At 36.0% G+C, this 27366-nt stretch overlaps 1 protein-coding gene across 1 annotated transcript in view; it reads left to right on the top strand.

The window, feature by feature from the left end:
- The window catches only part of LOC137860205 (nardilysin-like), a 33928-nt gene extending 6917 nt beyond the window's left edge, over window positions 1-27011 (top strand). The window contains exons 9-33 of the mRNA XM_068690170.1: window positions 668-741; window positions 2259-2328; window positions 3122-3199; window positions 3670-3790; window positions 3871-3929; window positions 4892-4946; window positions 6684-6788; window positions 6936-7059; window positions 7498-7584; window positions 8242-8361; window positions 10332-10383; window positions 11532-11682; window positions 13500-13627; window positions 15824-15986; window positions 17184-17215; window positions 17515-17653; window positions 18135-18182; window positions 18671-18723; window positions 20126-20209; window positions 21231-21321; window positions 21530-21646; window positions 22174-22263; window positions 22922-23685; window positions 24597-24647; window positions 24966-27011. Of these exons, the coding sequence (XP_068546271.1) occupies window positions 668-741; window positions 2259-2328; window positions 3122-3199; window positions 3670-3790; window positions 3871-3929; window positions 4892-4946; window positions 6684-6788; window positions 6936-7059; window positions 7498-7584; window positions 8242-8361; window positions 10332-10383; window positions 11532-11682; window positions 13500-13627; window positions 15824-15986; window positions 17184-17215; window positions 17515-17653; window positions 18135-18182; window positions 18671-18723; window positions 20126-20209; window positions 21231-21321; window positions 21530-21646; window positions 22174-22263; window positions 22922-23119 (2239 nt within the window). The 3' untranslated portion in view covers window positions 23120-23685; window positions 24597-24647; window positions 24966-27011. The remainder of the gene's footprint in view (window positions 1-667; window positions 742-2258; window positions 2329-3121; window positions 3200-3669; window positions 3791-3870; window positions 3930-4891; window positions 4947-6683; window positions 6789-6935; window positions 7060-7497; window positions 7585-8241; window positions 8362-10331; window positions 10384-11531; window positions 11683-13499; window positions 13628-15823; window positions 15987-17183; window positions 17216-17514; window positions 17654-18134; window positions 18183-18670; window positions 18724-20125; window positions 20210-21230; window positions 21322-21529; window positions 21647-22173; window positions 22264-22921; window positions 23686-24596; window positions 24648-24965) is intronic.
- The last annotated feature ends 355 nt before the right edge of the window (window positions 27012-27366 follow it).

Here is a 27366-nt window from a genome sequence, read left to right as displayed (position 1 = left end):
ACAGGGATGTGGTACAAATTAATCCAAATCATTATATTTTATTTTCACAAATTAAGAAATTAAATATTATTTATTTAAATTATTTTTCTTTATGGTGGAATTGTTACTTCAACTTACACATTATATTATTATGGGAGCTTGTTTACAGTGGTTTCTTCTGAGATACAGAAAGAATCTGGTACATCTTGACTGAAATTAGCCTTTGTGAATTGTCCTCTCAGTAGTTCCCACAAAATATTGGTGTGTCATAAGAGGTACCTTATGTCAATGCCCATTTCAAGCTCTTCAGTTAGAAATTGGCTAAGGGCTTTATTCTATCCACATATTTCTGTGGAAGATGATTTTGTTTATACAAATTTGCTAAAGTGTTTGAAGGTTCCCCCAGATGGCAGGGAGCAAAGGTATTTATTTAACCTTTAGCCCACAAGCTTCCCATAGGGGAAGGTTATGCCTACAAGAAGGCTGTACATCTGAAATAGTGAAAGGAATGTTGAAAATGTTACCTCTTTAATGGGAATGCCTAGGTTCTGGTCCGTGTTACTTGAAAGGGTATCTTAGTTTTGTTGAACAGTTCAAGATGATACTTGAAAGCTGGGCTACGAAGTAGCTACTGCTTGCTTGTGTACAATAAACATTGTGCTAATTTTTTTTTTTCTTTTCTTTGAAGTGGTTTACCAAAACCAAGTTTTGATCATCTGACAGACCCTTTTGATACACCAGAATTTCACAAACTTTATAGAGGTGAGAGACCTGGGACAGTGCATAACTAACATAAACTTCAACATTTTACCTTTAGAGACATGTTCAAACTGCACTGAGTGGACCTCATTCACGCTCTCTGTTATGCTTTGACAAGAAGTTGAGTTAGATTTTCTTTTTAATCTTTTTACCTGTGCCCACGTGCCTTTTAATTGTTCTTGTATTTCTTTTTTCTTTGATTCTGATATTTGGTTCTTTCATTTTCTGTTATTTTCTAAGAAGGAAACTAGTCTAATAGGTCAGGAAATCCAAACATAAGGCTTCATTAGCAAATAGGCAGAGAGACCTGTCCCGACTTCTCACAGAAAACTGCCAGACCTTCCTTGCTCCCTGCATGCATCAGATTTTCCAGTGTCTACAGCCATTTGAAAACTTATTTCAGGAATAGTACATTGCTTTCCTCATGCATAGATAATAGTACCTTCAAGCAGTCTTTGATCTGGTGGATACAGAAATACCATCCATTGCCTGTGCAATCCTTATTTGTAAAACCTTTGTGTAATTTTCAGGGTTCCCTAGCAAGAAGCAGGCAAAGGCTCAACTTTCAAGAGAGCCCTTGCAGAGAGACTTTATGTGCAGGCAATGAGTTAAATTCATTCAGGGTTGCCATAGCAACCCTTTCTGCTGTATCCAGAAAAAGATTGCTTTATCAGTAAGCACACCCTTTCACAATACCCGTCCTTCACTTTTGTTCAGGGGTCTCATAGCTATTAGGAGCAATGGATAGGCAGGCCTCAAATTAGCAGTGTCTTAGGCTCTCTTGTACATCTTTGATCACTAATGCTCTTCCTCATCTAAACATATACCAGTACGTATATTCTCCACCTCTGTAGTTTTTGGCAAGACACTGCCCCTTCCATATTGCATAAGGGCATATAACTTCAGATTCTGGGGTTTGAGCGCTATTATTTATAGCTACATAACACAATTCTCAGTCCTGCTACTCTTCAGTCCACTTCCCCTGATCGCAAAGGATTCTTGTTCACTTTTTGCAGGAGCCTGCTTTGTTGTGCAAAACTGCTCACCAACCCCTAGGAGCTGTCAGATTGGTTCTGTGTCATGTTGCTGGCAATTTCTCAGTGATAAAAAAGAAAACATGAGTATGGAAAACTGAGATGAAAATTATGATATTGACTGCAATAAACTAATCCCCTTCTGAAAGTGAGGGAGTTATTTCTCTGCATATGGATCTCATAACAAAGTGATTTGACTCTCTCACAGATAATTATATTTTATTTGCAGAAAGTCAGGATTACTGTGACTATCCTATTAAGCCATGGGATAACATGTAAACCATACCTATTGACGATGGTTTAACAGAGCAGTGGATGGTAGTTTAATGAATTAGTGTGTATATTTGATGTATTTCCACATGCACAAGTGCATATGCATTTTTTTTTTCATCAAACAGATTATCTTGCTAACAGATGGTTCTTGGGATTAAAAGTATTGGAAATAATAACACGTTTCTATTTTCAATGAATAAATTTATTTTACAGTTGTCCCAGTCAGTAACATCCATCTGTTGAATATTACTTGGGCACTGCCCCCACAAGAGAGAAATTACAGGTAAAGTGATGTTTAGACTTTCATTACATTAATTATGCAATTATCGTTAATTTACATTATATATTGATTTCATGTTGTTTATAAAACAGTTTGTGTTGGGAAGCCAATAAATGATCAACAACTCATCTCATGGTAATACCACAAAACAGAATAATTTCAGGTAATATATTTCATGCTACTGGTGCTTTGAGAATAGCATCTAAAATAGTGTTCAGTAAGGTAAAATAAGGTAAAAAGTTTTTGTTGTTGTTTCTTTTTATTTTGGAACCAAGGATTATGTGGATTTTAGTCGCCTTTAATAAAGATGCTAGTAAAGATATTACTTTTCTGAAGTATATTGGAGACACTTCCACTTATAATTTCTTCATTTTGTTATTACTTTCACTGACAAGCACTAGGAACTAGATCAACAAAGGGTTTAGTGTGTGGCACAATTTGACACCTGCAGTGTATGTGTTTGAATCACCTCCAGTGGCCTTTAAAACTGGAGTTAGGGGTCTGGGTTCTTTCCTTAGCAAGGTGATCCAAAGGACTTTTACACAAACTAACACAGAGCTCATCAACAGAGACTACAAAGCAGAACTGTATGTCTGAAATCTTAGTTATGTACCCGAACTGTGACAGCAAGTGAGATCTTTCCTACAGCTCCAGATCTGGAGTCTGAAAACTATTAGTGATAACTGGCACTAGAAGTACTCTATCAAAGAAAAGTGAAATGTTCATTCTTTTCAAATTTTCAAAGATTTTTTTTTTTTCTTTTTGCATTGTAACTGTCACCTAATCATTTTTCTAGGGTAAAGCCACTGCGCTATATCTCCTGGCTGGTAGGACATGAAGGCAAAGGCAGCATTCTCTCTTTTCTTAGGAAAAAGTATGTATTTTGTCTTTTTAAAGTGTGCAGCAGGGAAAACAATATAATTTGCCAAATTTTAAACAATGTCCATAGTTAGTTTTAATTTTTACCATTATGATGTGATTTAAGTGATGCAAAACACTCAATTAAGGTACCATATGTGTTTTTACTTCTAAAAACAACAATTATAACAGGAAGATTTTCTGACTTTGTTAACATATTCATGAGTGTATGTTGCTCTTGTTCTAAATTAAAAATATATATTTAATATTATGATATGTTGAATGTAGTCTGGAAGGATGCCCGCCTTGCAGATTTTTAATTTGAACGTATTTGACATTGTAGAGAGAAACATCTCTTTGGCTTAATCAGTTAGGATTAAATTTTAAAGCAGCTTTTACTGAACCGAGATAAACTTTAACAATGAGGTGATACTTCAGGGAAATTTTTAACTGGAGTAATTAAGACTGGATTTAACTATTCAATAGGCTTTGGGCTGTCGCCTTATCTGGAGGAAATGCTGAGACAGGATTTGAGCAGAACTCCATTTATTCTATCTTCATGATTTCTATTACCTTGACTAGTGAAGGTTATGAGCATTTCTATGAGGTAAATTTCATTGTAATTTCAATATCTTGCCATTTTGCCATGCAGATTTCAAAAGAAGCTACTTTTTTGTCTATCTTCAGGTTGCACATGTTGTATTCCAATATATGAAAATGTTGCAGAAAGTGGGCCCAGATAAAAGGTAACTATTGAATCCAGTGCCTCATCACAATTTCAGTAGGAAAAAAAAAAGATTACTGAAGATTCTCATCTTGTGTATGGCTATCCATTCCACTTAGATACGTGTCCTTTAAATTCTAAGGAACACCCTTGTCCTCATGTCCTCTGTCACCTACAGCTCTTTCATCTTCCATGTCCTGCTAGAGACTAATTTCTAGTGTTAACAAACTTAAAACTGATAACTCAGCTTGGTCATCCAACAGGGAACAGAACAGCTTTAAAACTTTAAAGAAAGAGCTGTTGCTAATGTAACTCATTTAGTTAAAAAAATGAAAAGGAGTGTCTTGGGCAAGCAGCTTGAAACACAACAGAGGAATGAGGAGGTCCAGTGGCTTTGGATAGTCTGAGGACAGTAATCCTTTCAGCTAGCTTAGCTGCATCTGAAAGGATGTTTTCTGTATTTTGATAGCATTTCATTTGAAAATTCCTTTAGTTGGAAATCCAAATTACTAACTGAAAATTTCATTTTCAACGGGTTTGGTAAAAGTTCCACTAAACATTGCAATTTGAGACTGATCTCAAATGTTTCCAGTCAGTCAGGTATAACTGTGAATTGGAATCACAAGTTTTCAGTTCTCATTTCCATTATGTTTTCTGTTTAACTCTTCAACTGTTACTTCTCTGAAAAAATTGAGGAAGCCAGTAATATGGAGGAAGAAACTAGCTGAAGGACTAATTAGATTTGTCTGAAAAATCTTCTTCAAAGTTTTGAGCTTTCAGACTGAAAGGAGTTATCTGCATATTTCTAGTATACTGCATTTTTCCCTTGTGTTATCTTAAGAAAGTATTCAATAGAGATATGGTACTTTTTGACTCAAATCTTTTTTTTTTTTTTTTTTTTTTTTTTTTTTTGCCTAAAAGTGTCTTCTTATTCGTCTCTAAAGAAATGTAACAGTATAATGAATAAAATTTTTTCACTTACAGAATCTGGAAAGAGATCCAGAAGATAAATGATAATGAATTTTCTTTCCAGGATCAGGTACATAGCTCTTTTTCAGCTGTTATGTATAAGAATATCTCTGAGACATTTTTTTTTAATTTTGTAACTTTCACTGTGTACTCTCTTACAGTAAATGGAATTAGAATTTTCCATTTAAAGACGTGTTGGAAGAAAGATTACTTCCTAAACAGAAAAGCATCACATTTAAGATAGAAAAATGATAGCCTTTATGACTTTTAAAGCTTTCCTATTAAAAGATGCCTCTTATAATAATGCATCTTGAATAGTCTATGATACTTTCCAAAAGGGATCTTCTTCTTGTGAGGTTTTGTTCCTCTCCATTTAATTTTTAATTTTAAGGTTTTAAGATTTTTGTGTCCACTCCATTCTTGACTCAGTGCATGTTTGTTTTTTTCCACAAGTAGAAGTCATCTCCTCTGCAAAGTCTTAATAAATTTATTGTGTTTCTTTACTGAAACACACACTCTTTACTGTGTCTCTGTATGGTTCCTTGCTCAGAGTACTGATGTGCTGGTTGATGATTTTATGTTCCTGCAATGTGGATTATTAAAGTTTGAAATGGAAATCTTTTGCAAAATTGACACTTTGATTACACAATAGAAAGGTGTTCTGTATGTTAAAACACTTCTAAGGGGAAAAAAAAAAAGTCAGTATAAAATTAATGTGCTTATCTTAGGTTGAAATAGGTGTAGTTTTTTTTCTCCCAATTTTCATGCTGAGAATCAAAGATGATCAGGCTCATAAAGGTTCTCAGTTTCTCTCAGAATTTAGATTTTAGTTGGACCTGAAAATTGCAATGGCATTGTTTTTTCTTCAGATACTATTATTTATCAGCCATAGGATTCATGGGTACAGCTTGAATCCAACCTCATTTTATAGTAGTTGTGGTATATGCGTGTGTGTTATCTTTGACTAGTGTGGTTGATCAGCAAGTAAGGCTCACTTGAACTGTCTTTCCCCTCTCAGCATTATTGCTTATGCTTTCCTTAACCTCTTCATATCTGTTGTATTTATTGAAATTCATGTGTAGGGCTCTGAAATATGAGCAAATACCAACTTTCTTGGCATCATAAAAAATCTGCCTGTGAAGCCTTGTTGGACAACTTGACTTTCTGTAATGGTCCCAAGCACAGATGTTGCTGTGACATGCTGTTTTGAGGGGAAAGCATGTTTTTAAAGTAAGCTTGTTTCAGCAGTGGGAATAAATTCTGGCTTGGGATCTTGGCAGTTCTGGTACAAGTGTTTGTGCTTTTAAAAGTCATGCAAAAAGATTCTGAAAGCTCTTGGATTTATATGTGCACCAGGAGAAGGAGAATCATGAGGAAGTGTTCATGACACATTTGGAAGGTATGAAAAAATGAAATGTATTTTTTGTGGCACCCATGTGCTTTCTTCTTCAGAGATCTACTAGAATTTTGGTCATGGGAAGGTGGGGAAGATACAGTGGGGGAGATGTGCCCTCCCAAAGCACATAGCATATCCTTTTTTTCTTCCTCTGGACATATCTGTAATCAAGTAATCTTTTTATTATTATTATCTTTATGAAAGGATCAGATATAAACTTGTTTTGAATATGATCCTAACTACAGGGGCAGAAAATGTTCTTGTCTTTTTTTCTTTGATTTGTTGCAAGGATGGCTGCTTAATATATTGGGCAACCAAAGTTAGAAAAGCTCTATATAGCACCAAAAAATGTAAAATAGATTGATGTTTTAGTTGTTAATGATATGAAACAAATATTTATTCATTTTGCAGGTTGATCCAATTAGTTACGTTGAGAATATTTGTGAAAACATGCATCTTTTCTGTAAGCAGGACTTTCTGACAGGAAATCAACTCCTGTTTGACTACAAACCTGAAGTGAGTGGACCCACGGCTTTGAATATATGTATTTGAGATAGAAAGATTTAGTATATTGAGAGTACTGAGTAAAATTGAAGGACCTTTACTAAGTACTTTTTGTGTGTGTATTTGGAGTTTAATTAAGTTTCTTCATCATTGATATAGGTAATTGCCAATGTCCTTGACCTGCTCTGCCCTCAGAGAGCCAATCTTTGTTTGTTGTCCACCAACAATGAGGGAAAGTGCCCTCTAAAGGAGAGATGGTTTGAGACACAGTACAGTGTAGAAGGTAAAAGCCTTTAAAGATTTTTTTTTTTCCAAATGGAAATTAAAGCTATTAGAAAGGTAAAAGAGTAATGCCTAATAGCACGCATCTGAATACGTAAGAAAGAAATTTGACTAGTCAGCCTTTATGATCTCTAAATGAGTTTTAATTGCTAACCTGACTGTATGAATGTTGTAAAGGGACTGGGTGTTTTTGTGAATGTTCAGTAGCAATTTCCTTCTAATTTTTTTTTTTTTTGTGGTAAATTAGCCTACCTAACGTTAGGGGCCAGGTATCTTCTATATGGGAGAACAGAATTTTCTGCTTAAGTAAATAAGTAAAGAGATGAAAACGCAAGCAGTGCATATAGCTGATTTTTTTGGTAACTGAGAATGGTAATGCATATGATTTTCAAAGTTTGTTTGAAAACACATTTTAAAAGTGGCTTCATGTTCTTCACAGACATTGAGCAATACTGGGCTGCTGTGTGGGCCTTTGACTTTGAGATAAATCTGGACTTGCACCATCCAGAAGAAAATGAATATCTAGGTAAGAAACCTATACCTGATTAAATTCTGTCATTGTTTTATTCCCTAGCTTGTTCTGCATGATAGTAAGTAATAGCTGAAAAATGGTCTGTGCATTTTCAGTATTTCTATGGCTATAGGAAGATGTTTATTTGTGTTAAATTTTGGTTTACATTTTGTTACATGTTTAAATTTTGGTTTTTACAAATTTCAGTTTTTGAATCAAATTCTGTCATTGTTTCTTTACTGTATTTTTAAGGCAGTGTCTGCCTTTTATTACTTAGAGGTATTCATTTTTTCTTTTTCTATCATTCTATCTGACATTGTTTCTTTACTGTATTTTTAAGGCAAAGTGAAATAAAACAGTCTTAATGCATTCATAAAAATCTGTAATTGGCCAAAGAAAATCTGAGGTTGCATTATAGGGTTTGGCCAGCCACACTGTTTTAGAAAGACAGCACAATCAGAAAGAATACTAGCGTTTTGAATAATTGTCTATTTGCACTTTGCTTGAAGATTGGAATATTGGTCAAATTATTGCTGTGGGTCCTAATTAACTATTTGTGTCCGAAGAGTTGTATACAATGACATAGAAGAGATGGGAAAAGTCTGTTTTGAAAATAGTGTACTTGGATGGCGGATCTGAAGCTAAAACCTGTGTGTTGTGTTTCTGTGTTAGCCACTGACTTCTCCCTAAAGGCACCTGATTTCCCTGAGGTAGATTATCCAGTGAAAGTTCTGAATACACCACAGGGATGCATGTGGTACAAGAAAGACAATAAATTCAGGAAACCTAAAGGTAACTAATGTATTAACAAATGTGCAAAACAAAGTGTTCTCCAGGTTCCTGTAAACATTGTATAGTCTCTATTTTTTTTTCCCCCTTTTTATTAAATAGATGGTTAGGCAGATGGCTTGTTACATGGAATACCTTTTTCTAAGACAAGTCTGGAGAGAGATGTTAATGCAGAACTACAGTGATTTCATTTATATAGTCAGTGATACCCTAGTCTTTACTGCTTTTGCCCTCTGGGCCCCTAGCCCAAATATCCACTCCTCTTCCAGCACCTGCATCTGTGGATTGTTAGCCTATATGGTCTTTGACTCAACTTTGAGGGAGATCATACAGACCTGTGCTGGTAGCTACAGAAGCTCCTATGCTGAGGTTAGGAAAGGTGTGCACATTTTATTCTCTCTGGTTACATAAAACTCTGTCTGTTGGATTTATAGAAGAAGAAAAGAGCTTAAATGCTTGCCCAATCACTTTGTATACCGCAATGGAATAGGAAAGGTCAGGCAATAACTTACATTCTAAAGGAAGACTTCAGTACAATAGAATTGGTTTATTTAATAGTAAAGAAAAGGTCATGTCTTTTGTTCTTTTACTCTCACATAAATTGATTTTGTAAAGTTGAAGTTGGTTTATTACCATTTTTTTTTTTGATAACTTTGTTATTCCAGTATTGGAGAAAAGGTCATCTTCTTAGTGGGTACCTGCTATTCCATGGTCCATTAAAACTGCATTATTTCTGTTGAAGCTAAAGTGTTTTCTGGTTTTGTTTTTCACTTTTTCATCTAACTTCACCTTTCCCAGGTAACCCAATTCCAACTGGGTACTTTGTCATGCAGTCTAGTATATCAGAGGTATCTGCTTATGATTAGAGCTTTGTTGCTCAGTTGTGTTATTTGGGTTATAGAAACTTGAATATCTCAATTTATGCTAGCCTGATGTGCTACTTAGATTAACACAGTTGTTTTTTTCACTGTGCAAGAGCTCAAAGATATTCTCACTTGATTATCTTTCCTTATAGGTGTGAATTGCAGGATCTATCTCAAATTCAAGTGTCAGTAGAACACTGTGACCAAGTATTGTCATTCTTATTGATTCTTTGAACTCTGACTCAACATGAAGCTACTTTAAAAACTGAAAGCCCCTCTAATAAGTCAATCTATTCCCCCCCACTTTTTATTAAAGGAAAACAGATTAAAAAAGCACTGCTTTCTAATACAGATCTAACTTTAAAAGAAAAAAAAAAGTGTGCCTCTCAGGAGTTAAAGCATCTGGAAGGAAGAAAACAATCTGGGGACTGCAAGTCTGGTTATAATTTAAAAAAAAAAACAAAAACAAAAACAAAAAAAAAAAACACCAAAAAAGTTCCCAAGAAACCCTGGCCCAGAACCTTGCAACCCTTCCTTCTCCCCAGACATTTATATTTTCTCTGTATACTCAAAATATATTCTCTGGAGTCACTGAGGCAATACAAAATGAAACTATATTATCATTATTAGTGTAGTAATATTCTGTATCTGATATACATGTACTTAAGTTCTTATCGAGAATCTTTTTGATGTAGTATTTATACACTGTAAGAGTATTTGTTGGTTGTTTTTTTCAGATGCCTTCTTATTGATTTTGACACAGAGGGGTAACTATGTCAAATATCTGTGCATTTGTGGTATTAGTGCCTATAAAGAAAATCAGAGCAGATAAACTCTTGAGCAATTTAAAAACTGAATAAGTACAATCTGTCTTCTCCATATGAGTGTCTTTTTTGGTTCTTAATGCAAAGTGACTACAACTCCAAGTTCTCTTTAAATTTAAAAGTAGCTCAGAGTATGTAAGTTGGTGAAAATAATTATGGAACTGGCTAGAAGAAAGCTATTCAGAAGTATTTGCATTCTTGAATTGAAGCTGAAGTTGTTTCTGCAGTTGTTCCTTTCTTCTTTTTCTCTCTTTTTTTTTTTTTTTTTTTTTTTTTTCCCTCTCAGTTTATGTACATTTCCACCTAATTTCTCCACAGGTACAACAGTCTGCGGAGAGGTAAGAATATCTCTCTGTCATCTGCCCAGCAGACTAAGGCAGAAAATTAGATCTTTGATAAAGTAGTAGCAATTGACATGTTCGATACAGATTAAAGATCCCATTCCTTTCATTTAATTTGCTCTGTAGCTTGTTAGTTATATTTTGAGGAGTTAGGGAAAGGAATGTTTTTGCAGGAAAACGGAAATGCATACTAGATGTTAGTGCAGCTGACTCAGTATGAAAGTAGCTTATAACCCTTATGGTTATAAGAATTATATCAGAGTAATCTGCTAGAACAGAAAGCTGATCAGAGACTGCTGGAATGGGCCATCAGCTGTGGGCAGCACATTCAACAAACTGAGACATCTCTAGTGTGTAGCTGTGAAAGAAACTGATGCAGAACAGCCCTGAAGTGTGTAAATTACTGAGTTCTGCTTGTAACTCCATAAATATATCACATCCCCCTTTGTGCCTCATGCCCGCTAACCTTTGATCAAGACTGTCTGTTGTAACAAGATGGGTAGTAGTTCTGTTGTAAGATTGCTACAGAGCTTCATGAAAGGGAGAATCATTTATTTCAAATATCTTCAGAAGCCTTTATTTCACCAGGCCTTAACAGTACATGTTTTTGAAATTTTAAAAGAAATGCTTGATTTTAATATGGTGGGCATTTCACAATTCTTAACCATCATTAAAGATTCCTTAAAGTGATAAAATGTGTTTATACCTATTTTGACTCCATCACAGACACTTCCATTTCAGATAGAGCTGTGAATCTTTCAAATGTCATCTTTGCAGCTACCTTTTTTTGCAGCTAACACATTTTTTTTTAGCCTTGTTAGTATGTAGCAAACAAATTTTACTGAGTGTTAATATAGTCCTTAAAAATTAATTCTTTGTTCAAGGTAGTTGTTATCCTTGCACATACTAGAAAGTGCTGCAAGTTATCATACAGCGTGGTTTTAATAACATTTTTTCCTTTTCCTCTGATACACAACATTTCTAAGTCTCATGCCAGAAAATCTAGAAGACATCTTTGTGTGTAATACCTAACTAGGTGCTTCAAGGTCTTACCCTAGAACAACTTGTTCTTAGAACTATTGGATTGAATATTTGTTTCTTTTCTATGTTGATTCGCATTCTAACTTCCTTTTTCATTCATGTAGTGTAGTCCTTCTAGATATTTTTGTAAGCATCCTGTCTCTGAATCTGTCAGAACCAGCATATGGAGCTGATATTGCTAAACTGGAGTACAAACTGGTGGCTGGAGAGCATGGTTTGATCATTAGAGTGAAAGGATTCAATCATAAGCTACCTGTAAGTCTTAACATCATCCTTAATAGAGCTCAACAAATCAAATGTTGAGCATTATTTTATGTTAGTCAGAAGCCTGAAATGCTTACTTTTATGCATTATTTATATAATGCATTTTATTCATTAATTAATAATTCTATTTAGTTTTAAAGTCTACTGAGGGATAATGGTTTTGCATGTAGTAAAGAACCATGTGCATTTTTCTGCTGAGTCCCTCAAAAACTGTAAGATCAGTGAGGTAAAGACTTATGGCTTAGGCTGGACACTAGGATGTGAATTGTAAAAAGAATGAGTGTGGAGTAAAGAAGGCTAAATACAAAACAATTGGGTTTTAACTAAGTCAAGGTTTTTTGCATGCAGTAAGAAAGAAAATCAAATGAAAATTTAAAAACACTGAGCTCTGATGTGAAATGTATAATGCAACTCTTCTCAGTACAAATCTGATTTTAACTTATGCTTATCATATGAAAGTCTCCCATGACTTCCTCTAACAGAAGTGGTCTAAGAACTGAGAGCGTGGCCAGTGCCAAATAGCAGATATGTGTGTGGGGCATACTGTTTGACGGTGGAAGGGGTAGGAAGCTGTGGAGGAATAATTAGTCACAACAGCAAGCCGGGACAAATCATTTCAATACAGATGTTAAAAAGTGCTTTCCTAATAGCTATTCAGTTCTGTATTTTTAAGTGGATGGTAACTGCTAGAGGCACAATCATATTGACTGTCCTCCTCTGTCTATAAGAAGTGTCATTGGCACAGACGGATCTCCACGAACTGGTACTGTGAAGGGAGCAGTTGCAAATATGTTCACTGATCAACTGCTTCTAGTTATATCAGTAGAATAAGGATATGTCTGTAATATGGATAAGGTTTTGATAGTGTGGGAACCTAACTCTGGCTGTGAAATTCTCACACTCCTAAGGGATCTCAGCTAGAGATAAAAAAAAAAACGTGTTATCTGTGGACTTCTGGACCTGTGAAGAACTTTGGTTACTAACTGCAGTTTTACTCTCAGTTTCCAAATTATCAGATTTGGTTTTCAGAAGCTTTTTAGCCATCCCAGGGGTGTCTGCTTGAGAGAAAAGCCAAACTCTGTGAGAGTAACTATTTCAACTAATTATTCAGATATAAGGAATTTTTTAGGAGCTCTGGGAACATAAGTTCAGATCTTAGTATAGGACAAGAAAAACCTAATGTAAGATATTCCTGTCTTTACATACACTGGGTATAGTTTACTGGCATCTCTGAAGTCCTAGATACATTTTGACTACGAGACAGGGTTGAAAGGAGCTAAAGGAACAGAATGAATTTTCATCCCTCTGTAATGTTTTATTGGAAGACCAGAGGTGAACAAGATATTTGTGTATTCTGCAGGATGTTACAAGTGAAGATTTTGCTGTTTAGATTTCACATCGATATGAATAGGTCGTTGCTCTGTTTGTGTCTCCCTGTTTTCAAGTAAAGAAATTTCATTGTGTTTTCTTGACTACATGTATTTTAAGTTAAATTTATTAATTTTTTTTATAATACGAGATAGCTATCCAGTTATAAATATTCTTGCTAAAAGGAATTGTATGGTTTTAGCAGAATTGTTGTCTGACTGATGTTCTGATAATGGATTATTTATTTTTGAATAATTGATACATTTATGGTTTTTCTTTTAAATATATATGTAATTAATTTGTTGCCTGAATAAAATATAGGAGGTTTAAATACTGTATTTTTGAATGCTCTGTTATGTCTCACATTTTGTTGCTTTGAAAAGAACCAAGTTGTCCTTCTCATAGTGGGAATTTCTCAGGGAACAATATTTTCTTTACAGCTACTGCTTCAGCTCGTCATTGACCATTTGTCTGACTTCAGTTTTACTCCAGGAGTCTTTGAGATGGTTAAAGAGGAACTAAAGAAGACTTACTTCAATATGCTCATCAAATCGGAGGTGTTAGCCAAGTGAGTGTCTGTGGGAAAGGCTTAATTTTAGGGTAGTGATAGGGGAAAAAAAAGGCATTCATCTTTGTTCTTCCTATGTTGTCATAGTAGCATAATATAGTTGCTTGAAGAGTTGCCTGTCTTTTTATCAGAAATTACCATGCAGTTCTTTGCATACTCTTGCTGCTCTTGCTGAATATAGCGAATGCCAGCACAATAATTATATGTGAGCACAAGTTTCAAACTGCCAAATATTTTTGCTTTATACTAAGTACCAAGACTAATGATCAGGTGCCAAAAGATGACATGAATTCACATATTAAAATAGTTATCCTGTATATTTTTTTCTTAGTTGCTTGCATTTTTTCTGTCAACAGCACCTGTGTGTATGTTCTCTGAGGTTAAAATTCCTCATTAGATTACCAAATCTTCTGAATATGTGTCAGCTGGGGTCATTCCACTCCCAGAGTTTCAGCCCAGCTGCCTTTTACTTCTTTCTAATTGCCATCGGTGTCACTCATATTTCATCCTATATCTTTATCAGTACTTCTCTCATTCTCTCCAGAAGGAAATTTTATTTTTACTTTGCTTATCAGTTAGACAGCCTCTGTTTGTTTCTATAAAATAAAAAAAATGTTAAAGAAGAGGAGAAACTTGAGGTCTGCTGCCCCACAGGTAAGGATAAGTAGACAAAACTGATATTGCATAAAATTTGTGTCAGCCAGCAAAATTTCTGCTTGTTTTGGAAAGGATAGTTTACTGGAGTCAGAGCTTTTTTGTAGCTGAAATGCAGGAAAGGTACCTAGAATATTCTTCCACAGATCAATAGAAATCACATTGCATAATCTTTAAAGAAAAGACAGTAGCTAGCACTGTATGAATATAATCTGACATCTTGTGTGATATTCTGTGAATCTGATGATGTAAATATTCTGCTAGCACTGTGTGCTGATTTTTCTCAAAGGAGAAAATATTAATCAAAATGATCAAAATGAGATTGGGAAACTACCACCCTATCTGCAGGAGCAGTTAGAGGTTGCTACTCTTTGGCCTTGCTCTTGTTATGAAGGTAAAGAGTGTTCAGATACTAAATTGAAGCTAAAGGATTTTGTAGCATTCATATCGCTAATAGCTATTGACGCTTTTGTAAAATTAGTTTGTCATTTGTACATTATGTTGTCTTTGTAGGATTTTGGCTTGAATTGACTAACTGAAATTCAAAGACTTTTGTGTACCTGTAGATTAAAAGGCTCTGCTCCAATATCTAGGATTAAACTGAGCCTTTTGTGGGCTGCTGTACAGGTAGCACAAACAGTGCATAGGTCCCTGAAGAATGAGGGAGATAAGTGCATCAAATAATTGTATAAACCATTATTGAGTTAGCCAGTTTACTGGAAATTCCACTGTGTGTTAAAAAATCAACTTCAGCAAAAAGGCAATCCAATGGTAAATATCATCTCTAAAAATTCAGTATAGTGGAAGATATATTGTGGTTGTCTTATGTTGGATCATTTTTGCTAATGCAGTTTCTCAGCAAAATGTTATTTTTCTAAATCGTTGGCTTTTTGGCTTCAAATATTTCTATAGCGACACTGACTGATTTTCCTATTGATTTGGTTTTTATTGCAATGAGATTTACAAAGACTCTGTAACTCAGGAAGGCAAACAGTTTTTTAGGGTGCTTTCTATAACTCCTTCCCTTTTCACAGTTCTCAGTTGTGCTTCTGAATAGGCTTACATAACCACACCAAAGACTATTGAAGAATGTACCCCCCCCCCCTCAATTAAATAAAAATTGGAGACTGTTGCTTAAAGTCAATGATCAAGTCACAGTTTGGCTTATGAGAAGAATGGCAAAGCTTTCAGTATAAAATACTTTCTTATGTTTTTAATACTTTTAACAATTATATTTTTTTAGGTTTCTGCTAAAACCTCTCCAATTTTTTAGTGACCTCTCTGAATGATGTACTGCAGAATAGTATTTGTGTGATGATAGGTACAGTGTTTAATACAAAGGTGAAACTTCTTAATCCTATGCGTGAATTTCTTGCTTAAAAGTTTGAGACCCTGTATTTTATTAACCCCTTTGATTCTTGTCAGTAGTTTCATGCTTGCTTTGTTTTTTTTGGGGGGCCAATATCTGATGTTTCTGGGTAAAGTCAACTACATTTTTTCTTGCCAAAGTTCTGAATTTTTTTTTTTTGTTTTTTCTTATAGAGACCTATGTCATGTAATTTTGGAGCATGGCAAGTGGCCTATCATAGATAAATACCAGAGATTATTGAAGGGCATTTCTGCAGAGTCTTTATCGTCTTTTGTTAAGGCTTTCAAATCACAGCTATTTGTGGAGGGTTTAGCACAAGGAAACTTAACATGTCAGGTAAGCTTGACAATGAAGTTTGGGGTCTGCAGTTTTTGGTCTTTTTTGTTTGTTTGTTTGCTTTTAGTAAAATAGCTGCGTTTAATTATTTTGAACATAATTACAGCAAACCTTATTACTAACCATTTTGCCAGCCCTATTTTTCACCAGTACTTTAGCAGATCCAGGTGGCCTGAGAGTGCCAATATAATCTAGGACACTTGCTATTTTACTCCTGTGTTGACTAAACATGATATATAATTGTTCTATTTCTCATGTATGTTTCTGTGTTGCAGTTAATGTTAAAAGCTGATCAGTCTTTGCACAGGCAGTGTTCCACTGTATTTCAAGTGGAATTTCAAATGTGTAGCTCTTGATTTTCTTGCTAAATTTGTGGTGTAATACAGCCAAATGACAAGGTCAAATGCAGCAGTGCAGCTTAACATCTCTCAATCGTAATTCATGTGGAAGAGCTTTGTCTACAGGCCATAAGTCTTAGTTTTTAAAAACCTGATCATGCCAAGGTTTAGCCACAGATCCACTTATACAAGGTTGCCTCTGCTTCTCAGTAGACAGATAAGCTTACTGTTTTAACAATAAAGAAGCAGATTCATGGAAACTTTTGTCAAAGTATTATTGGAAATAGAGGTTCTGGTAATTGCTGAGTTATTGTTGTGGCACGTTGCTTGAAAGTTAAGCTGAAGATTAAAGGCGTAGTTATCGCAGAGTTGAGCTATGTTTTGTGCTGGTGGGTATCCTTTACACCTACCGTGTAGTCACCTGTCTTCTTGTGCTCTTCTGTTCCATTGTTTGCTGCCTTTCCCTCAAGCAGAGCTGGGGTTTCATTCCAAGTATTTCATCATAGCATGCAAGAGAGGTTCCTCTAGATTTCTTGTATCTGGTCTCCTTTCTATTCAAAGTTGTATTACACTGTCTACATCTTCCATGGGTTCTTTTTTTGCTGCCACATTTTTATTGGGGAAAGGCTACAAATGCCCAAGCAAGAAATTATGTTGAAGTATTTTTTACTTTTATTTTCTTTCCCCTGCAAAGTAGAAGAGAGCAGAACTTGTCATCTTCAAGAACTTTGAAGATTCACAGATCATTGGCAAGGGTTCTGGAACAAGGCAATCGATGCCTTCCTGAACTTGGCAGTGTATATTAAGACTAATAATTCTCATCTCTGAAGTTAAACTAATTGTACATTTTCTTTCCTAGGAAGCAAAAGGTTTTCTGCGTTGTGTTGTTGCGTGAGTATCTGATTCCCACACAGTTCCCCTTCAATTATGCTTTCCTGGAGGGAAAGCGTGGGCTAGGGTGGGAAGAAAACTGAAAGCACAATTGAAATTGATTTAAGACTTTCAAGTATATAACTTTATTCTAGAAACCTTATGGTTTTTCTTCTGTTCATTTAAATAGGAAGGAATTTTAAGGGGAGGGGAACAATGTGAATTGACCACCGCGGTATCTGGATTGTGAAGCCTGGCTCATTGTTCTTGGCTGAGACGTGAGCAGGTGTCTGACACTTTTCTCTTTGTGCTCCCTTCAGAAAGCTCCAGTTTGCTCCCCTGGCCCATCCCTGCCCTGTGCAGTTCCGGGTGGTGGATCTGCCAAATACACACCTGCTCTGCAAGGTGAAAACTCTCAACAAAGGGGATGCCAACTCTGAAGTGACGGTGTATTATCAGGTAGGGCATTAGAGTTTTGCATGTAGTTGTTTGTATTATTTGTAGTAATTTGCTGTGTGGGCACAATTCAAAGAGCAATCAATGCAGAACCAGTCCGCGTGATTGCTGTGCAGGGAAAGAGAACTGAATGATAGTGATTTTGTAAGCGCAGTTCCTCTGCACAAGACCTACTAAAGTCCTTGATGAAATTACAGCCTATATTATTTTGTGATTGATTATTTTCAATGTATGTATTTTGCGTTTTCATATCCCATCCAATCCAGTCTTGCTTTTGTCACCTTTCTTACCTTTCTTGCCTTGGTGGGCAGTTGAAGTCCCACCCTCCCCTTTAGTTAGCCTTCCTACCCATGTAGTGGATAACAAATGAAAGTACTTACTTTTTACAATAGAAAAACAGAAATTGTTGGCTTGTTGCTTTGTATGATAACTTACTGAGCATTTAATGCCGAAGTCAATCTGTGCTGGATTTGTTTGTTTTTAGGCTGGGGCAAGGAGTTTAAGAGAATGTGTTCTTACAGAGTTGCTTGTGGTAAGTTTTGATGTTTTCTAACAAATCATGAGTGCTTACTGGTTTGTGTACTGGCTGCATTTACATACAATGCAATGCTCAGTACGTGGATAAGTAATGGTTAACATTAAGATAAAGCACTAACTCCTGTGACATGCGTGATTGTTGTAGCCTACTTGCCCTTCTATAGGGTAAGTACTTGGGACTGTTCTGGGATGGTTCTTCAAACAATGCACTGTTTCACTTAAGAATTAATAAATATATTTGTTATAAAATGACAGTGTGAAGGTTAATTTTCCATTTATCCTGTTGAAGGGGCATAGATTTAACTGTGTTAGTTTATTCCTAAAACTTTGAGGATAGGAGAAGTTGGGAGGAGGTGTAGTGGGTTTAGTCCATACTTCCTTGATTTGATCATGCCTGTGCACAAGGGCTGAAATAGTGTGGGTGTGGTAAAACATTTACTCTTGTGAACAGAACATTTTGAATAAATTCAAGCTGTGTTTCAGATGCACATGGAGGAGCCTTGTTTCAATTTCCTGCGAACCAAAGAAACACTTGGGTAAGCTCACTGTCAGAAGGTATAGTTCCCATTCAGCTGTTTTCTTCCTGAACAATCAGTCCCATTACCTTGTTGCTATGGGAAACTAGCTAATTCCTGGAATAGTGTAGCTGAAAGACCAGGGTAATATACTACAAGCAAATACAGCATTGTCACTAGATGTTTCTGTCACAGCTTCTTAGTTAATTTTTCTAGGTCTACAGATGGGCCCATGTCCTCTCTTTAATTGCACATAACTGCATAAATGCTTGGGGTGCATTCCAATCTGTGTGTATCTGTAATATTTAGAGTCTGGATCTATGCCAGTGTTCATATTGTGAATACCCTGCCTTCTCTGGTGTAATTGTTTTAGTGCTCTATATATTGAAATTACACAAAGAAGCCTCCTGTAAACTGATAACACAACTGAAGAAAGAAAAACAAAGTGTTCTGCATCTAGCGGTTGTCCACATATAAGCTGTGATGCCTAAGATGTTGGTGTTCACTTGTAGCTATGTCCTGGGCTGATGTTGATAGCTAAGGCAAAATAATGAGAAATGCTAGATGCTGTCAAAAAGATTTTGTGCTTTTTTTCAGGCTGTAAACCCTGTAAAGTTCACAATCAAGGTTAGCTTCCATGGAGAGGTTATTTTTTTCATTATTCTTAGTGTCTAAATCAGAAGGTAGACTTTAAGGCATTTAAAAAAAATCTGTTTCTTGATAAACAAAAATCAACTGAAGAAGCATCAAATCATTGCTGGAAGAGTATCTCACATGGTTCTTTGCTCATTGAATGCTGGGAGACAGGTCAATGGCTGCAGTGGTGAGAGGGGTATTCTTGGTGCAGGTATGAATATCCTTCATGGAGTCAGTAGAAAATATGCTATTCCTAAAAAGGGATATTTAATTATGGTGTTCCTAGGAGTTTAAACAGCTATTTGCTATTCAATTAGTCCATACATTACATCCTGTCAGGAACTTCATGTATGAGCACTGACAGCTTAGCCACACTCATCTTGTCCATTTTAACCAGCAAGAAACACGACATGGCTTCAGTGATGGCACTTGCTAACTGCAGATGCCTAAAAAATAGTTTCATTTGGATTGATGACAGCCCAACTTGGACCATTCGTGGTCTTGTATCTCATTTGCAGGAATTCTTAGAATATAATTATCTAAGCCTGTTTATAAAAACGTTAAGCAGAGCTGTACGAGATTGACTGAACTTAGAAAAGGTTATTCCTCTTAGTATTTGCATATGTTTTTAAGTTAACCCTTTAGGAATATTTGGTGTTAGTAGCCTTATGGGAAATGTTAAGTCTAAGCACTGGTAATGTTTTTACTTTGTTGTTAAAATTATGAATATTAAGTGATCTTTGCTTCTGTAATCAAGTCTTCCCTTCCCCTATCTCTTTCATTTAAGCTACCATGTGTACCCGGCCTATAGAAATAATTCTGGGATTATTGGGTTTTCCATTAGTGTAACAACACAAGCAACCAAGCACAAGTAAGTCTTCCTGATTTTACAGTGGTTGGATTTCTGGCATATGCATCTTCGGGTTTTGAGAGCTTTGAGATTCAGAGCTGGCACGTGCAGATCTGCTCCTATCTGAATAAGATATTTGTTACAAGAATTCTCACAATGAAATTATTCAACTAAGATTTAAGATTTCTTGTTCTTACAGTGCTTATATTTATGGTACAGTGATACAGGCATGTTTAGCTGTCAGTTTTGGAAGTAGAAATAATGTTATATAGTTGAAGTCTCTGCTGCATGTAGTCTTTATATGATATCACAGACTATTAGTGTCTTTTTCATCCCTTTTTGGTAAAAAGATATTTTTTCTCATTGCATTGTTTGTTTTTGGTCTGTTAAGATTCTCTTATTCACAGTAAACAAGCCTGTGTGAGAAACAAAACCACCTAAAACATCTGTTTTGAAATTATTAACTTACTGATTTAAAAAAAAAAACAAAAAAACAAAAAACAAACATTTGTTAAGAGCTGTTAGTTTTAGTGCCAGAACAACTTTGTATGCATCTTTTTGGATGATGATACTTCTGTTTTGATTTGAAGACTGCTACTATTTTGTAAGTGAGTTTTGCAGTTTCACACAATTGTCTTAAGGAAAGAGTGGAAGTTAAACATCCCAGCTTTCAGAGAGTACCTCTTACTCAGCTCACAGTGGCATGATCACCCACCCATAGTGTGCAGTCAAAGTGGCTGTGCTGGATAATGCATTTTAAGCAAGGGATATTAGATGTTTCCTGGAGAAGGATGCTCCAGAAAGAACCACAGCAAATGAGAGGGACAGAAAGCCAGGCACAGGTGTAGAAGTGGTACTGTGGCCTTACTAGCAGCCTAGACATGAAGGTTTTTGGTCAGATGTTGCCTGAGAGAGGTAAACTGTGAAGGTTTTCCCTCTCCTGACTGAACGAGCATAGAAGCACTCAGTTCTGGTATAGAAGACATTTGAATCTGAAAGTTAACAGCATTGTCTATAACTTTGTTCCTTCGTCTCCCTTCAGTTCTGAATTTGTTGACAAGAAAATAGAAGAATTTCTGTTGTACTTTGAAGAAAAAATGAAACTTTTAACTGAAGATGCATTTCATGCTCAGGTAATCAGAAAGCAGTCTAGTAAACCTCCACAGGCTCTTTCGTCTTGATTTATTGACAAGCAAACCAGGTAGCCAGCTTGGAGAGGAAGAAAGAAAAACTGATACTGTTCCCTAGTTTTGTTTTGTGACTTTGGGGGACTGAATTCCAGTTCTTTTTCAGGGCTCTTGGCTTCTCTGTATGAATTTTAATAAAAATGTATTTTTACAGGTCTGTTCTCTAATCAATGCTAAAGAATGTGAAGATACTTTTCTTGATGGAGAAATGGATAGACATTGGAAGGAAATTATAAGTCAGCAGTATCTTTTTGACAGGCTCACCTGTGAGGTAAGGATTTTAATTTAACTCATCATATTGTTATGTATAGTAGCCTTTTAGATTTTTGAACAGAAAGTGTATTATTAACTTTATTATTATAAAGTGTTTTAACAAACAGGTGAAGCAAACAACAATGATGGCCAGCATGGTATAAAGAATTTACATCTAAATCTGGTCTGTTCATGGCTTCTTATTTTTTTGAAGGCATTATGCAGTGTGCTTCAAGGTGAATAGTAGTAATAATTCAGAATTATTTCACAGAATTTATACCAATCCAGGTTAATTCTTCTTAAGCACTGGCTAGTAGTTCTATCAGAGAATGCTGTTGACAGACCTTGCTGTTTAGTTATTAGGCTTGTACTTGGTGCTGGAGTACAGAAGCTCGTAAAGCATAAGGCTTATAAAGATGTTTGCAGTGATCCTTAATGTTAGCGATCCCATTCGCTTTTAAAACAATGTCTTAAAAAAAAAAAAAAAACACACACAAAAAAAAACAAAACACAACAATGTCTTAAGTATTCTTTTGTGAGTTTTAGATTGAAGCATTAAAATCACTTACCAAAGAAGATCTCATTGAATGGTTCCAAGTTCTTAGGGGAAAAGATAGAAGAACACTCAGTATACATGTAAGTACATCTGCAATCAGTGCTATATTGGACACTTTTCCTTTATTATTTCTTTTTAGGAAAGATGCAATTTGACTGTCTTAACTAAATTTCAAGATATTTTCTTTTCTTCTTCGTGATGCTCTGACTACCCATTTTTAAAGTGCTGTGCTCTGAAAACGGTTATGAAGTTTTAGAATCCTGAAATATAACAGTTAAATGCTGGAATTACCAATGTTACAGTGGACGTCAGTCTCTGAAATCCTGCTGCTACTTAAGTCCTTGACTTAAGAACTCTGAAAGTTGCAGGAAAGTTGTGAAATTCTGTACTAGTGTTTATCCCTGTAGTTGTGGGTGGTAGGATTGATCTCATCAACTTCAATTATTTTAACATTAGCCATGTAGTTAAGCTGCTTTTGTCCCTAGTGGACAGAGGCTCCTCTAGAGATAGAGGATACTTCTCCCATGTTAAGACAGGGAGGTTGAAACACTACCTGAAAGCATTGTCTGTTGATGATGGAGGCAGCCTAGACTACAGATGCAGAATGTTGAATTTGACTGCTTTGTACTCCAGTTTTGCTACACTGGTTTATAAAATATGGTTAAAGCTTGGTTTGGATTTTTTACCATCCACTTCTTGTTGCCTTTCTGGTAACTGTCTGGTCTCTGAATTTTTCAGGTTGTTGGATATGGTGAGCAAGAACAGGACTCAGAATTTGCAGCTGTCTTAGGTGTACAGGGCCCACTGCTTGGTGAACACCCTCAATTAATGTTTTTACCCCCATCTTCCTATATGAAAAATACTGCTTTCATCAGGCACATCAAAGATTTCACATCAACCCTTAATCTTCTTCCTTATCATAAGATCTTACAATAAATTTTAGCTTGTTTCTGTGCCCTAAAGTGTTAAGTAATCTTTAATTTGGGACTGTTCCAGATCAGGTATGTTCTGTAAGGGAATATATAGCGTCAGTGAATTTGGGTAAGTTCATTCCTCATGTTACAGAGATTAAAGAATGAAGAAGGGCCTGCAGTTGTTACGGCTCCCCATGAAGAGGTCCATGAACTGCGCTGTTCATATGGACAATATTTCTGATAAGCTTCAGTTACTCCATTTTCTAACCAAATTTCCATATATTCTATAGAAAAATAAGATAATAACCAACAACAAACAAACACAAAAGCCTTCTCCTAGTTGTTTTTCTTCTTATTTCTGTGATCATCAGGACTCTTACTGGATCTGACAACACTCCATCTACCCTTTCTCACCTCTGATAGTAGCTAGCAATGGATGCTTAGGAAAGCCTTCAAGAGCACTGACTGTATAGAGTATCCTTGCTTGCTGTGTGCCCAGCTTTCAGCTTCTCAGTTTGGATTCTTCATCATCCAGAAGGTGCAGCTGAAATGTTGTATAGCACAGCCACGGACAGACCTACTCACAAGGTAGCGTTGCAGAGGGTGCCACTTGTTTATGCATTCCGTGAAGAGTATTTTCTTTCGTGTATTTTGAACCTGCTATCTGATTAAATGTTACTGCATGCCTTCAAGTTCTGGTATTGTGAGAAATGGGGAATAATTAATGGTGCAGAGAAAGTGCTAGAGAATAAGGGTTGTATATCTGGGTATTGTATATCCTCTGTTTTGTTTTTTTCCAAGTTGAGGCTTTGAAAAATGTACAAGCTCTTTTGATTATCCTTGCTGACCTTCTCAGTATCTTTTCCGGCTACATTAGGCCTTTTTTGAGCCGGGAAGCTCAAGGTTGCATGCAAAATTAAAAATACATGTTCATCATGGATTTCCTCTACAGCAACAGATTCTGTTAACCTCACCTGCTCTTTGCAGGCTTCCAGCCTTTGATGTGTTTGAAAAAGTTTTTATTATAAATGTCTTCACTACTTTTATTACCACTGAAGCCTTTAGCATCAAATCATGGGGCCAGGCTTTTAAATGTGATGCCCATCAGACATTGTGAATAATAATTGAATGCAAAATAATTGAATGCAAATTTCCAATCATTTGTCAGATTTTCATTATTGCAGGAAGTCTAAAATTTGACTTCAAATTCCTGTCATCAAAACTCATACATAAACATTACTTTCTAAGTACAGTTTATCTTCTAAGCATTATTGCAGTATTCTCTTTGCTTAGATCTTATTTATTTCTGTGCCTTATTAGCAACTATATAGATTCTGTGATTTTTCTGGAACATTCAGTCATAAGGTTTTCCATTATGCCTTATTTGTAATGTCTTAAATTAAACAAATGTACATGCTTTCAGCTGTGTCCCAGTGGGGGAGTAAATATATGAAAAATAAATTGCTACAGTTGGAACTAATTAATTATTTGATTGGCAGATAAAAACCCTGAATAGGATTTACTCAGTGAGTTGGCTGAGAAGTTTCCTGGTAAGTGATGCAAGTTTCATGGTGCGGTTCAATCCTTGCATGGTGAACTCTTTTAAGACCCTTTTTATGGACTGCATATTGCAGCACGTCCCTTGTTGGTGCTTTTGGCATGTATGGTTTGCAATGGGGTGGGAAACCCCTTTTCTTTGCAAAGCAGAATTGGTGTTACACCCTAACTAGCGTGCTTGTTACATGTCTCCTCACCTTCCTCCCCCTGCACCGGCCTTGTATTTTGTCTCATAGATGTTGTTGCAAAGATAACTCTTTTTTGTGTTTTTTTTTTTTTTTTTTTTTTTTTTTTTTTTTTTTTGTTATCAGCTCCTACTATTCAGGCAGAAAAAAAAATCCTCAAATGTACTGGACTTGCTAGCTGAGAAAAACCACAGGAAACGATCCTGCAAGTTGTAGAAACACACAGCTTCAAAGTGTGGAAGCCCTGGCTATTGTCATCAGGGTAAGCCACAAGAAATGTCAAGCAGCTGGCACTTTGGGCCTCTACGGATACCATCATCAACCAGTGTGCTGTTTCCAGAGCATCCAAGGTCACTGCACATGCTTACGAAGTGCTCCTGTTGTAGCTGCTTGAATAGAAGGTACCGGGACTGGCAAAGTAAGTGTGAGCATGTAATTTGTTAATTAGTGTTTTGAGCTGGCCAGCATGTTATTCCTCCAATGTTGAGACAACTGAAATTAGCACTCGGTATGCTATACTCTATAACTGCCTGTAGTGAAGTAGTAAAAAAAAAAAAAAAAACCTGCACTAGTCCATGGCTCTAGCTCCATTCTTGAAGGACAGGCTGTGACATTTAAAAGTGTTTCACAAAGTGAAAGGCTTCCTTTGGTGGCGTGCAAACTCAGTGTAAGGAATGATGGGGACGTACTCCAGCAGAAGGCCAAAAGCTAAAGCTAATCAGGCTGCATAAATGATGTGAACACTAAAGGGTTACATCTGTAAGTGCAGTGGCACAGCCTCCTAAGGAAAGTACTCAGCACAGAATTAGTATGAATTATCTCATATCTCATTCTATGTGTAGAAAGTGAAACAAAATATTTTATTGTTAATACAGTATAGGATCACAAAAACTTGGAGGGGAAAAAAAAAGACTACCTGTTAAAATTTGGTGTTCTTAAGTGGGTAAGGACCAGTGTAGCACTGCAAGGTTTGCTGACTTATGTCAATCACTGATGTAATTAAAATAATTGTTTAGTCCAAGGAAATAACAAATGAGATGCTATTTTTCATGTAACTTGAAGATGGCCAAAACCTAAGTGGCAGAAGATAATTCTGAAAAAAAGTGTGTTCATTCAAAGCAGTTCATGGTCTACATTTAAGTGTTCTTGCTGTGATGCTGTAGCTACTAAAGATGTGAGTGAAGCTGAAGAGAACAGCTAAGTTATACAACAGGGCTCCCAAGTCCTGCTTCCAGGTTGGGCAGTTAAGAATTAAGGAAAATGCGAACCAAAATATAACATAGTACCAGGTCTAAGAGACGGCGGTGTAAGTGCTATAATGGAATTAGGTCAGTAGGCCCAGATAAAAAAAATTTAATCTTTCTATAGAAACAGTGCACTGTTTTACAAATGTATTCATTTGGTTTTCAGTAATCCTTATTTATGTAAGTACAGCAAATGTTACACAGAGCAGATCCCTCCCCCGCCCCTCCCTGGTCCTTTTGTCCATAGCAAAACTGAAACACAAAAGGCACCAAGCAAGAACTTACTCTAACAGAACTTGACAAGACAGAGATCAGAAGTGATTACAATGTTAAATATCATCCTAACAATCTGAACCGTTATTTAAAATAATTAATTTCTTAAAAAACAAATTTGGTGTTTGACTTTTCAGTAGTTATAAATCTGCAAAGGTTGAAATCAACACTGCACATTGAGTTCATTTACAATGGTTTGAAAAAAAAAAACCCAAACCTGCAGCCTTTTGTACAAGTTTGTGTGTATGTGTTCTTAAAAAAGTATCAAAACTGTAGAACTTCCAAATATATTTACATATGTCTGTTAGTTACAGTGTTATCACACACAGCCTTTTCTCTTTTTTCATCATGCACACAGTGCATGAATTTGCAGAAACAGAGCTTCATACCTTAAAACAGTAAGTGGATTTCTCAGTCATTTTCTTTACTGCCTTTAAATCTAAAATTTGAATAGAAGGATGCTTGATCGTTTATACACTGTCTATACACAGGCTATGAAGTGAGTATTTTGAGTGCAGGTATTGTAATACATACACTAGGGCTTTAGACACCTCGTTCCTTTTTTTTAGTCAAGAATCAAAGTCCAGCTCAGATTATACTGTGATTTTTTTTTCCCAAAAAGAAAAAAAAAAGAAAAAAAAAGAAAAAAATATAATCAGGAATAGCTTCTTCTACTCACTTGACAAAAGTGTGACAAAAGTTACAAAAGCTGTGATTGATGCAAAAAATGCTAGGAAGATTTCTCTAGCTTTTGGTACAGTTCAGGGAGGTGCTATCCAATATGCAGTGCTAGGTGGATATATTCACTTTCTAGGACTTTTAACTCATAGGATGAAATGAGGAAAACCATTGGGTTTTCTACTGAATGACCCAGCCAAATCCCATCACCCCATGACAACTGAATGAGAGAAAGACAAAGGTAGGAAAATGGCCAGCTCTCTGTGCTAGATGGAATAGATGAAAACCACCAGCTTGGAGAATGCCCCGTTGGTGTGACGAGCTGTCTGAAA

The sequence above is a fragment of the Anas acuta genome, chromosome 8 (assembly GCF_963932015.1).
Source record: "Anas acuta chromosome 8, bAnaAcu1.1, whole genome shotgun sequence".
NCBI classification, from domain to species: domain Eukaryota; kingdom Metazoa; phylum Chordata; class Aves; order Anseriformes; family Anatidae; genus Anas; species Anas acuta.
The sequence above is the reverse complement of the archived record's forward strand: the minus strand, read 5'-3'. Positions and strand labels throughout refer to the sequence as shown.